General features: G+C 43.8%; 1 protein-coding gene across 1 annotated transcript in view; it reads right to left on the reverse strand.

Moving 5' to 3' along the window:
- RASGEF1C (RasGEF domain family member 1C) overlaps nt 1–13,202 on the reverse strand; it is a 69,277-nt gene that overhangs the window by 13,253 nt on the left and 42,822 nt on the right. Inside the window, exons 4-10 of the mRNA XM_051631290.1 lie at nt 12,205–12,342; nt 8,689–8,901; nt 6,534–6,608; nt 3,046–3,141; nt 1,862–1,964; nt 1,685–1,764; nt 1,292–1,387 (exon numbers count right to left, since the gene is read on the reverse strand). Coding sequence (XP_051487250.1) covers nt 1,292–1,387; nt 1,685–1,764; nt 1,862–1,964; nt 3,046–3,141; nt 6,534–6,608; nt 8,689–8,901; nt 12,205–12,342 — 801 coding nt within the window. The remainder of the gene's footprint in view (nt 1–1,291; nt 1,388–1,684; nt 1,765–1,861; nt 1,965–3,045; nt 3,142–6,533; nt 6,609–8,688; nt 8,902–12,204; nt 12,343–13,202) is intronic.

The following is a 13,202-nucleotide window of genomic DNA, read 5'->3' on the forward strand; positions in this document are numbered from 1 at the left end:
ATCTCCACAGGAAATTAAGTCAAACAATAAAGCAACTATTTTGAATACATATGATGGTCACAGAAGAACTAAATGCAGAAGCATCTCAGAATGAGAGGCCCTTGCTGCAGTGTGTGAGGGTTAAAAGAATTTCTCTGCCAGTCACAAACATCCAAAGCCACCATCTCTTCTTTGCACAGAGAAGTGCTTTTCAGAACAACTCAGCACACTCCCAATGCAGCTGAGTCAGCCTGCGACCAGATGCCGATCTCATTTCACTGCAAATGCTGTGGGATTCCATCAGCTTCAGCAGATTTACATCAAATGTACAGGGATGTGAGATTAGCATCTGGCCTGGCCCCTCTAGTGAATGAATACTGAATTCCATATTATGCTTGTTCATGCACTACATCTACTTTACCTTAGCCATGCTCTGGCTAGAGATTACCCATTTGTTACTATGTGCAACTGGGGTGTTAAAAACAAACCCTCTTTCATGAAACAAAACAAAACAAAGTTCAATGGAGAAACAATTAAATTGACAAGAAGCACGCTGGGACACAAAACAGGAGGATCGTGCACTAATTTTTTGTCAATCTGATTTTTGGAGCATCAGTGACATCTCAGAAAGCTACACAGCTGCCACGAACACTGATAAAATGCTTCAGGTCTAGCTCACTGAGATGGCAGTAACAGCCAAATGAAATGAAAATTCATGAGGACAGAATTTCACCCCAAATATGCTGCAATGAATTCAGGCTAGGCTTCTTTGCAGGACTTGTGGGAAGTCACCTTTTCCTGATGTAAATGGAGAACCACCTCGTCTCTCTGAGTGCTGTGCCCTTTGCTCTCTCTCTCTCTCAAATCACACACAATAGGGGCTTGTCTGCTCAGGGGCCTGGCTGGCTCAGCTGTAAGAGCAGTGCAGCTCCACCTGGGCCTGCCAGGCTGATGCTCCATACCAAAATAAAAGTCATTTTAGTCTGGAATACCTGTTCCATTAGGTTCATCCATCTAAACAACATGAATTTTCCAGGGATATAAAGACACTTGCAACCAAGTCTCTCATGCTGTGTGTCCTGCCCTCTCTGGCTCCCCAGCTTCTGACAGCAAGTGCACAAAAGCCCTGTGATCCGTTTCAAGCTCATTTCAGCCACAGATTTACATCTCCAATTGCATTCAGCAGTGCACCAGCCTTGCACTGGTGACCCATGGAAGGAGAACAGCATTTGCAGCAAGTCTTTGAGCCACGGGCTCTCAGCAGCAACCCACACCTTCCATTTGGAGATCAGGGGGATGTGGTCCCACCTACCTTCTCCCTGTTGCTGTGTGCGGTGAGGGATCTGTGAGCAGCCCCCCGCAGTGCTGTTCTGTAGTTGTAGAAGTTTCCAGTAGGGTCCATCTGGTGCTACATACACAAAAGAAGACACATTGTTAGAAAGAGACATCAGTGGAAATACTATGGCTTGTATATAGGTTTTTTTTTTACTCTTCCTGTTATCTGAGTGCTCAAATTCCTGACTACATATCAGCAGCTTTGCACCTTTCTCACTACACCTGGGAAACTTCAGCCAAAATCTGCCCCTCTGACTCTAAAACATGTCTGCAAACTTCTCATATGTGGATAACATAATGAAAATTCACAAACAAAAATATCCAGAATATAATTTGAGCAGTTAAACAGCACCTTTTTAATTTTTTTTACCTCAAGAATGAAAAATTTGGCTGTTTTCACTTTTGACCAAGTCTTCTTTAGCCTGGAAACTGGACTCATGTTCATTCCAGCTGAGTGAAAAAGGAAAAGAGAGCCATGGATCACAGTCAGGCTTCTGTTTTCATCTGTGACAGCTGATGGAGAGACATGGTTAGAAGCTGTACTTACAAATGATGGCCATCAGGGAGTTAAAATTCCCAATGTTGAAGCACTCTCGGGCAACGTCAATGAAGAATTCGATGACTTGTGCTCGCTGTTTTTTTTTTGCAGGCTGCAAATTAAAAGAAACAAATACCTGTAATAAGCACATGCAGAACTGAAGAGCAACTTGGGCATTTGTCTGATGCCAAGCATGGGTCCATGCTTAGCTTGGGCCACCTGCTGTCAGTCCTGGCCCGAATTCTGTCCCAGCAATCCAGTGGATGGTGGCAGTCTCTGAAATCCAAGTGTTCATTGCAGTGATGCTGCAATGGCAACTCATGGCAATTCCCAGCTCACCCCAGCTTATGTCTTAGCACTGGAACAGGCAGCCCAAAGAGCCCTGAAGCAGCTCAGCTCCCTGCTGGCCTCCCTCAAGTCAGTGGGCACATCAGCACAGACTTTCCTAAAGGCAGGATTTATGCCCATATAACGGCAACATCTTTGTCCCAGAAAGGCTTTGTTTCACTGCCTTAATCCCTTTCCCCTCTTCTGGCCCTTTCAGCAACACAGCCAGGCCAACTGGTACCTTGCATTTTAAATGCATTTTTTAATTGGCCTGGAGTCACCCTATATATTCCAAAGATGAGCTTCAAATGGCAATGCTTTTGAGTCACAGGCTATCTACAAAGTTTATACTATTATTGTTCCCTTCCACGTCCTTTTCAAAGGGGAAAACATTAATCTCATTTTGTTGGGGCCAGGTTAAACAAGCTAAACCCACTACCAAGGTAAAAAAAAAATGACTAGTCACAGCTACAGCAGGACAAAGAGCCATGCCATGGGAATTCACGAGCACAGTGGAGCTTTAAGATGACAGATAACAAATACTGCTTCACTAGAATCTTTTCCAGCAGAAATCTCACAGGGTAATTCAAGGATTTTTTTCCTTTCTTTTTCCCTGCAGGGTTCATTATTCCACACTGTGCTCCTACTACATCAAGAGAGCAGTGTATCCCCTGTGTGTCACCAGCTCTGTTTTGCAATATGTTTGTCATTTATCAGGTCGCTTCTGCGAGTGCAATATTACAAAAACTTACTGTGAGATGCTTAGCTAGGCTAGAGGAAATAAATCCCCAGGTTTGCTTATTAATGTGTAAACTCAAAGTGGTACTTCAAGCACATGGTGAAAGATGCCACATATTTTCACTTACCATGCAAATTTCTGTTGCTACAAGATAGCAGAGTCTATTGAACCATTTCACGTAGGCCTCAAGGTTACTCGTCTTCTTCTGCTCACTGAAACAAGTCTGGGGAGAAAAAAGCACAGAAAGACTCGGAACTGTTTCTCAATTAGCTGCCTGATGGCTGAGATCAACACTACCCAAAGGTAATTGCTTGGCTACATCTGTCTCATGCACAATAAGACAAGCAGAGTCTTCCACAGCACACTCAGTTTGCGCCTTTGGCTCCAGGACTTCCCTCACTTCAGTCAATCACCCACAGCCCTTCTCTGGAGGGGACAGACTATAATTTAGTGAACAGGAGATAAGCAAAAGAAAGCACGGTTCTAGTTGCTTCTTTACAGAAAAAGTTATTCCCTTAGTGAGTTTTCAGGATAATAGGCTCTCTAGTGACCAGCTCTGTCTTGACGGCTGCTCTTGAACAGGTCACTTACACCCCAGATACTTCACTGGTAACTGCCAAACAGCACATTTTTCACTTTTTTGGGGGGTCTTAAACCTAACATAAATCCCCATAACTGATAAGAGGCTGTGAGAGCAGATACTTGTCAAAGGAACTGGAAGAGTTCAGCCATCACCAGGTAATTTGACTTCAGGGCAGTGACTTGACAGCTCACACAGCCTGAAGATGTTGCTCAGGTTTATAAGAATTCAAGATCTTTTCTGAGCCCTAAATCCTTAGCTTGTCCATGTAGGGGAGGGACACTGTGCTCTAGAGTTCATGTAGTTTATTTGAACATTCATGAACATCCACTAGAGGGTACCAGAGAATACAGATTTTTTTGTTTTATTAAGATCATTATTTCCCAGAGCTGCCATAATTACACTAAGAAAAAAAATCACAATGCACAAACACAGATCCTTTAATGTCAATGGGATTACGTGTATTATGCAAGTTAAACAAGTGACTAAAACCCCTTAAGAAACGGGGCTTAAGATGATCCCCCATGTAATTCCAAGTAAGAAAATATTCACCTGTGATTCTGTATACAGGCTTGTTTGGAAACAGAAATCACAGTACCATGCTATGGTGCAAAACTTAACAAGCCTGAAATTCCTAACCACTTCATGAGTAGACTATATATGCAGTAAAAAGAAATATAAAAAAATATATTTAAATAATATATTAAAAGCTTCTCAAAAAGTAAGCAGCATGTAAATAACGAAAGGAAACCCAAAGCAGTCCAGCCGGTCCACAGCCATTGCTTTCCTTGCTCTCTGTGCTATTGTTCCTCCTTATAGCAAAAAATGAAACCTAGGTTTGGTTCTACATGTATCATTTCCAACTCAAGGCTGCTGTTCTGTGCCAGAGAATTAGAACCACAGCTAATACCACAAAGCTTGTGAAAAATGTGCAACAGTTAAAGTTGAAACAGCTTTTTAAAGGTTAAGCTTTATAAATGGCAACAATCTTTAGCACCTCCCTAGCATCTTCCATCTGCAGCTCAGAGTGCTTGATAAACATTCATAAATGAAGCCTTTTGAAGCCCTCATGTGAAAAAGATGTCTAATATGATCTCCAGCTGGAGGGAATTCAGACCAGAGCCAATTCCCTGTGGTTAACAGGGGTGGTCTCCGTGGGTCGGGGAGTTTTATGTCACTCCACATCAGGTCTGTGCCACTATGTACAATGCTCTGCAAGGTCCCACGCGATCCCTCCGCTGTGCCCTGGGACAGGGAGGCTATTCTCAGTAACTACAGGAACCTCTGGTCAGCCCAGGGAAAGAAAGGGTGGAGAAAAGTTCCAGGCTACCACTGCTTTCATCAGTGTTGCTGACTTGAAGCCCAATCATCTGTTAGTGCCACGTCTTGTGTGAAAATGCTGAGGCAGTTTTTGCTTTGCTTCCCCCCCTCCTCGGGGAAGGTTCATTGCCTTGATCTTAGGAGGCAGCACTGTGGTGATTCCCTGCCCTGCACCTGTTCTCTTCTCTGTTATTATGCCCTTCACTGAAGTCACAGAACTGGTACTGGGCAGCACCTCCATGTTCAGATTTGCATTTGAAGAACATGCATAACTGTCAGATAGCTTGTCACAGCCTGCCAAGGTCATTTGCTCAGATTTCCTATCCCACCATCATTTTCAGGCTGTCTGCCTCTGATTCTAATCCTTCCTGTCCACCTTAGCTGATGTTTCCTTATGTTCAACTTGCAACCTCAATTTCTCTTCACATCTTTGTGGCATTCTGTGCTGGCCCTGCATTTGAAATTCTACATGGGTACAGCCATTGTGCCTATGTTAGTTTACTACTGAACATTTCCTTCTTCCTCTTAGCAGCCCTTCCCCTCTATAGCTTTAGGCAATTTGATTTCACTCCCTGTTGCTTCCCTCCTACTCTTCCAAACTTCACTCAAACCTAGTGGCCTCACTTCGTCTCTTTCATTTTACTTTGCAACAGATACAGTGACTGTTCATTTTCAGTCTCATCCCTCGTGTTTGCAGCAGGTTGCTGACATCTCCCTGTGGCTGGTTTGGTATTTCATGATTCTGACACATCTTTGCTACATTAGAGCTCCTTCCTAAAGAATGTGATCAACTCTCAGAATACTTGAAACACCATCTCTGCTCATTCCCCTCTCCCTGAAACTGACTGCAGAATCTCCATAACTCCAATAAGAGAGGGAAAGAGCCCAGTGTTGCACTTTTTATGCATCCATCTATCCATACATTTTTTCACCATTACAAAGTCCTCTGGTGCTCTTTGGGCAGCACTATAACAGGGGGACCTCTGTCTATGTTCAGCATCCAGTGATGACATTCTGCCAGTGATGTATGACCTCAGTGGGAACCCATAAGCAGTTCTGGGAAAGAATTTTCCACCCTCTTTCTTTTCTGGCAGTATGTGAAATCTCTGACTCTCCCTCTCCAGCCAGGAAGTCTCTTTCTTTATTTCAAGCACTCATTGAAATGCTTCTACAAACCCCAGTGGCATCAGTAGAGAAACTCCAACTGGCTTCCCTGAACTTTGGATGAAGCCCTGATCAGGCACTCCGTTCCCTGCAGTGCTTTGGATTAAAAACTACTGTGTAGAGTGAGAAGAGTGTGTTGATTCATGAGGCACTGACTCAGTACTGTGATGTCTGGGCACACACTATGGGCATTACATCAGGTCCAGAGTCTTTATGCCTTCAGCGCTGGGAACAGACACTCTCTGGTTGTGTGCAGCCACAAGTCACCTGCCCTGGTCAAAGAAGGTCAGGAGGAACAAGCCAGAAAGCAGAACATCAGGGTGCTGGCCTGTCTCAGGTTAGGACATTCTCTTACTAGGAAGAAATGGCAATGACCTGCCAGTGCAAGCTCTACTAGCAGGTCCCATCCTTGCCATGAGAATACAGGTCATCAGTTGACCAGACCATGGTCAACACGTGCCCCAGGCCCTGCTCTTATGGATCTCATCACGTCAGTCCCTCTAGAACAAACAGTGATCACAGGAGACACTTTGCATGTGGAAAAATCATACCTTCGTACCATCCAGAGGGTCTTTATGTACAAATGCCTGCACAAACTCCTCAGGTCCAATGTGACTTAGCCTTTCCTATTAGAGAGGGGGGAAAAAAGAGAGGAAGAAATAAGAAAACATTCCAAATACCTTCTGTTTCTTTTGCTGAGACATCCCCCTCATCTGTCAGCTCTGAATGTTGCTACTGGTGTTACTGGCAACTAGCACCAGATTCATAAGAACAACTAGAGTGATTTCAGCAGAAAGAAGAAAACGAGAGTAAAAAAAATGTTTCCTTACTGACAAGCCACAATAAAAGCCCTCAGCACTGCACAGAGGGAAAGGTGCTGGATGCTCAAGGCTCCATCTGGGAGCAGCAACCTTCGTTCTGTGCCTGGTGCTGCCACAGACCTGCTGGGCCAGTGTGACTCAACAGCCTTGTTTCCCAGCTGCTAGGATGGCAGCAGGGCTGGGCTCTGTAGCCACCCCAACCCACTGCTCATCTGCACACACACTGCTCTGGCCCTGCCTCCCTACCCAGGGAAGCTCAGGTGATGCCCCAAGGTGGTGGCTCTGTGCCACTGGGGAAGGGAGGCAGAGAAGATGCACAGGCCTACATGAAAGGCATTGCTTACACTGCAGAGTGTCCCAGGCATCACCAGTAAATAAAGTCTCCAGATGTCTCTTAGTAAAGAACAGTCCATCTCCACCAGGTCTTGAATGAACCTGACAGTTCCAGCCACACCACTGCTTTTCAATTCTCTTAAACATGTTTATTAGACAAAAAATATTTGTTGTAGGCCACAAAGGTACTTCAGAGGAGATATTCTGGAATTCCTACAGCCCAAATTTACAACACTCAAGCAACAATAAAATTAATGGTAGTTTTCCTTAAGTGGAAATTTTATGGCTCTTCCTATGCTATTTCTCTTGGGCTCTCACCTTGCCACTGAAACTATCAGATTTTTACTAGCACATTACTGTTATTAAATAAACAGCAAATAATTCTTACTAACAAATAAGTTTCAGACAGTTTCAGTGCAGAGTAGCTGGTGCACTGGATGCAGTAAGTGGAAGAGAGGTAGAGAGGATTGATTATGGTCAAGTGGAATGAAAAAGTCCAGCTGCATCAGTTTGAAAAGTGCAGCAGTGCCCCAGTTACAGGGAATCTCCCCTTGGAAGACAGTTGGACTGTGGAGGAAAAGAATAGCAGGAAAAAATACTCCAGGCAAAAAGACTTCTACTCTCTGGCTTAAGTTACATAAAGCAAAGAGAGTCAAAGTTGCATGTTCTGAAAACTAACTGAGGTGAAATGATCCTAAATTTGGGATTTCTGAACTATTCCACTTATTGACAATATCAACTACCTTCAGAATTCCCAAGGCTAATTCCATAATATTCACTCCAATTCTCAGTCCATTTCATGGTTTGTTTTTCCAGCCTTCCTGTCAAGGATGAACACTGTCTACAGGAGGACAGGCAGCAGGGAATCATTACAGCATCAAGAGATCTGCAGATGGCAGCAATGTTTTATGTTCTGTGAACATCCAGGTCTGCGCAGAGGACCTGAACCTGGGGGAAGGGTGTGCAACACAACAGTCTGTCCAACATCTTGGGACTGCAATTGGAGCAATTACCAGCAAAAGCCTGTTTAAGGGTGAACTGCAGTCCAAGAGGGAGAGAGCAGGACTTCATATGGGTGGTATTTGCTCACCCTTGTATGTCCATGCACTAAGTCCCAAAAGGAAGAATGAAAAACACATCAGACAACTCCGATGCTTTGTGCATCTGCAGAAATGGATTTGAACTGTTAAATTCCTTCCAAATTAATAAATAAAGGGCTAATGACCAGCCATTTCAGCAGCACCTTCAGGTTGTGGGGCTCAGAGCACCTTACAGAAGTGGGAACCCTTTGACCTTCCTGTGGCTCACGTTTCACAAATCAGCAAGCTGCAAAGGTAAAGTGACCCACCACAAGATGCACAGGGACACTGAGATAGAGCTTGCTTCCCAAGCATCTCCTACCCTGTCAAACCCTGGCTCCTGCTGCAGTGCTGATACAGCACAGGATGTGCTGCAGCAGTGCAGACATTTTTGGTTGTGTCTGGAATACTTAGCAGCTGATGGCTTAAAATAATATCTCTGCCTGCAGAAGTTGGGAACCATTCCCACTTACCAGCTCCACATGTGTCAGCTGCTGAGCCAGAGTGTAGGGGTCACTGCAGACACTCAGGATTTCTCTCTGAATGGATGGAGGTTTACTTTTAAAGGCAACCAGCTTATCAGAGACAGCAGGACTGATCTTGACAATCCCTTCTTGCCCACGGCTGAGGGTTGCAAGCTTCTGATTCAGGGTTTGCAAAAGCTGATTCATCTTTTTCCAGTAGGCCTGAAGAGACAGAGAAAGAAACATAAATCACCCACAGAATTCGACAAAGGAATGTTTTTATGGTGAATTGTCCCTTCTGCAAAATACTCCTAAGCCAGCAACAGGTTACCATTCCATTTTCAACAACCCTCTTTCAGAACAACCAGTTGGCTTAATTACAGTTCTGTGCTCCGGACCACAGAAAAAGTCTGCAGTCAAGAGAGAGGCAGGCAAGACTGGTGGAACCTAAAACATTTGGCCAAAAACCATTTAGCTGAAAACACAGTTCTCGTTCAGAAAGGAGTTTGGATGAGAAATCTTGGCCCAGCCATGTCTGTGCAGTATCAAATTCTTCACTGTTTGGATGAAAAGCCAAAAAGCAGCACAAAATTTCTTGAAAGAGGCATAATAGCCAGCCTTCCAATAAATTCTTATCAAAAGATCAAGTTTCACCCACTTTTGTAGGAAATACAGCCTACTAATATAGATACACAACAGCAAATAAAGGCTCAGGCAAGGCAACCACCCAATAAAGAATGAAATAAGAGACACATTTAATGGACACAAAGAAGATTATTCAGAAATTTGAGCTCTTGAAGAGACTCGCTGGGAATCTGTTGGGTGCAACCTTGCCTAGAAAGCTTTTCTCTCTGTGTTGGGGGAAGAATTAAAAAAAATAATAATAAATCCTTCTTTTGCCCTTTTAAAAGCATTTCCTGCCTTCTTTAAACTATGTTCACTAAGTGAAAACAACATTGTTCATTATCTTCAACATGCTGGTAATTACCTTGGCACAGAGTGACCCCCCCATTGCACAGGGCCTGTGTGCTGGACTCTATCAACCAATTTCACTTTCTTGCCACGTTCACAGTTAAAAAAAGCATACTGCTGTTTAATATTTAAAGAAAATGTTTCCTTCTTAGCTGGGAAAGTTTCTCTGCAGACAGCAGGCCTCAGCAGGTGGCTTAAGAGCTCAAATTTTAATTAAAATTTCTAACTCTAAATGCAAATCACAGCACTTACTAAGAAATGCTTCTCAGCATGGACACCTCTATAAGCACATCACAGAGCCTTTGGAAAGTGGACACCACAAAGGACAGGAGCACACACTGCAGGGGAAAATCCTGCATTAACCTACATGACAAGATGACCTCACAAATCTTTCAGTCTTTAATTTCTCTGATTCACAACAGGAACAACTTTCTTATGAACAACCAGTGAGCACCACCACTCTCTTGTGCTGTCCCTTAAAAAAGGAAATTTGTATTTGCAGCATATGAGATGTTTTTTAAATTAGTTGTTGATTTTGCTCAGGCATAATCACTTGTAATTATAGTGCTTAGTAATAATTTAAACAAATTTTTTGTCCACCCCAGGCACACATAAACATTGTTACACAGCTGTGCCTACTCCAGAGAGAACTTGTGTAGCACTTGCTCGGGTTAGGCAACTAAACTCTTCCTTCGTATGCAAAAAGTTGATTTTTAGTATTTATGGCTCTTCACAAGGACAGCTACTACTTTTAAAGAGTACCCATAAAGCCCTCATTGTTTGCCCTTTTGGCTGGTTTCTTCTTTCCAGCAGACATGATTTTGGGGGTTCTCTATAGGTTTCTCTCACTTCAGATGCTGAAGGCTTGCAAGGCATCTTGGTGGTTGGCAGGAGCAAGTTCATTGTCTCTTCCCCTTCAGGGAGAAGTTTTACTGCTCTGTTCAATGGAAGTGAGGCCACCTTGACTCTGAGAGTCCTCTGTGTTCCCTTCACATCCACCAAAGTATCACACAGCTTCCTCTTCCCACCCCTTCTCTCCCACAGCCCAGCCATGCCAGCTCAGCCACCCAGAAGTGCCAGCTGTGGTGCCAGCCCAGCCCAAGAGCAGCTGTTTCTGTTTTTCTTGTGTTTCATGTGGGTAGGAGGGTCCAATTTCATTTCCATTGTGCTGCAGCCCTGCTAATTCCTTCTCTCCTCTCTCCACCCCTCTTTTTCTTGGATCCACAAGTATGCACTTTTTTCTCTACTGAACTGCACCCACCTGTGACCTGCAGCCAGGTCTTGATCTAGCAAATGGAACTGAATTCTTCCACATCCCATGGTTAACCCAGAAGTAATTAGAGATTATGTACTATTTGCTCTTATCCTTATTATTTAAATGGATATTGTGGTATTTTTAATGTTTCTGAATTAATGTATGGGATTCAGCCACCTAAATTTGCAAGCAGGTCCCCCAGAGACTCCATTCACTGTGTCCTACTCTGCCACCCACACGGCTCATGCATTTGAAGACCAGCTAACTTGATCTCTTGAAGATACAGCTATCTAGACTGAATTTTTGGCCCAGCAGGCCACACACTGCTGTCTTCTGCCACTTTCATGCTCCCAGAGAAGCTACATGTCCATAAATATTTATATTTTCTTTAAATGTAAGAACAGTCCCTTGCCATCTCACCATATCAGCCAAACAAGCTGGATTCAACAGGAGCTATCTCTTGACCTTATCCTGGGAACTTTGATGGGGATTCCAGTGGCATCAGTCAACCAGGGATCAGACCCTGCTGCTCTATGCCTGCTCACCTCCTGTCTGGGTCCCTGCTTTGCAGTTGTCAACCAGCTCAAGTGTAGGGCCTGTGAACTCCTTGGCACAGGCCAGGAAGGTGTAAGCCAAAGCCTCGTGAGATTCAGTAATTAAAAGTAGACAAAATGTAAAGATTGTTTTGAAAATTACCTATCAGACTCAAAACATGTAAAGTAAGGAATGGAAAATTAGATTTTGGCCCAGGTGATCAAGGACATAAGCAAATGGGGAAGGTGAGATAAAAAAGGATCACAAAAAAACTTTTTTAGCTCCCTGGGGCAACCACTTGACAACTGGCTGCCTGCTCCACCCCTCATTCACTAAACATCCTGGAGGGCTCCCTGAGCCACCACTTGGCCAGGATAGTTAGTCTCACCTTGTGAAACTTCACTCCTCTGCTAGACTTGGGAGATCACAGTTCTGTTGCTACTTGAATGGTAACCACCACATTCAGTCCATGCTATGCCTCAGATCTTCCAACTGTTCAGTAGGAATGTTGCTCTCTTAAAATTCAATGTTCAGTGGATAAATTCCACTGATCACTCCAATGTGTCCTCATGTCACTGCCATCGGGTACCTCAACTGAGGGATGTGGCTTTCAGGGAAGCTACTACATGTTTTAATGGCTAGAGGAGAATAAAACTGTAAGAGTTCCCAGGAAGACACACAGAACACAATGTGGCAAAAGGAGAAACCAAGTGGGGAAATGAACATGAGATCTCCACACAGCATCCCAGGTCAGACATCCTCACCTCATCACATGGGGCTATCCTGTGAATCATGTCTTTCAGATGGGCAATCATCCGCTCTTCCTGAAAGTCATACGGGAATGTCTCTGTCCACTCTGTCAGCAACTGTAAGATTTTGGGCCCAAATTTTCTGATCCGTGCCTGAAATGGAAACCAGAATAAGGGAAAGGGATCAAAACGTGTTTACTCATTAAAGTCTCCCAGCAATTATGTATCTCACTGAAAGTGGGGCTGGATTTTCAAACAAGGAACTGATGGTTGCACCTGCAAAATCTCCACATATGCAAGCAAGTGGTGTGGTGCACCAGTTATATGTTTTGACAAAATATACCAGTACTTCTATGCATGCAAAACTGTCTGGTTTACAAGCAGATTTAAATATCTGCATGTGCAGTTGGCCAGTTTATGGTTGGATGGACATTTTGCTGGTGTAGCCTTCATACCTTTTTTGAAAACATCTGGCCTCTTTGCTCATTTGAACCACATGTTCTTCCTTTTTGTCTTCACAACCCTCCTATGTTTTCATCCTCTCCTGAACAACTGATTACAATGCATTTCTTGACCAACAAAGAGGTGAATCTTTTCCTCTCTGGTTGGATGAAAAAACTGCTTAGCGACCACTGGGAGATGTAACATGAGGAAGAAACAACGGATGAAACACCAGCCCTTTGGTAATTTTACCTGGGCTACTGATAATGTGGCTCTCTTCCCACATGAGCTCAAGGTCATGACAAGAGGACACCCACTCACATAGCACACAGCTGATGCCCACTTTACTTTTGATGTAGATTTATCTGAGGATGCAGCAGTGGGAATAGTCAAGAAGATGTGCACAGCTGGTGCATTAGTGTTATTTCCAACGATGGACAGCGTGGCTGCTTCCAAAGCTCCATCCTCCATTATCCAAGAACACGTGAGAAGGAAATTGTGTTAAACAACAAACTGTATTTTTATTTACAGAAAACACAGACCAAAACAAAGAGCCTTCTTCTGCAGCCTAC

Source organism: Apus apus, chromosome 13 (assembly GCF_020740795.1).
Source record: "Apus apus isolate bApuApu2 chromosome 13, bApuApu2.pri.cur, whole genome shotgun sequence".
Taxonomy (NCBI): Eukaryota; Metazoa; Chordata; class Aves; order Apodiformes; family Apodidae; genus Apus; species Apus apus.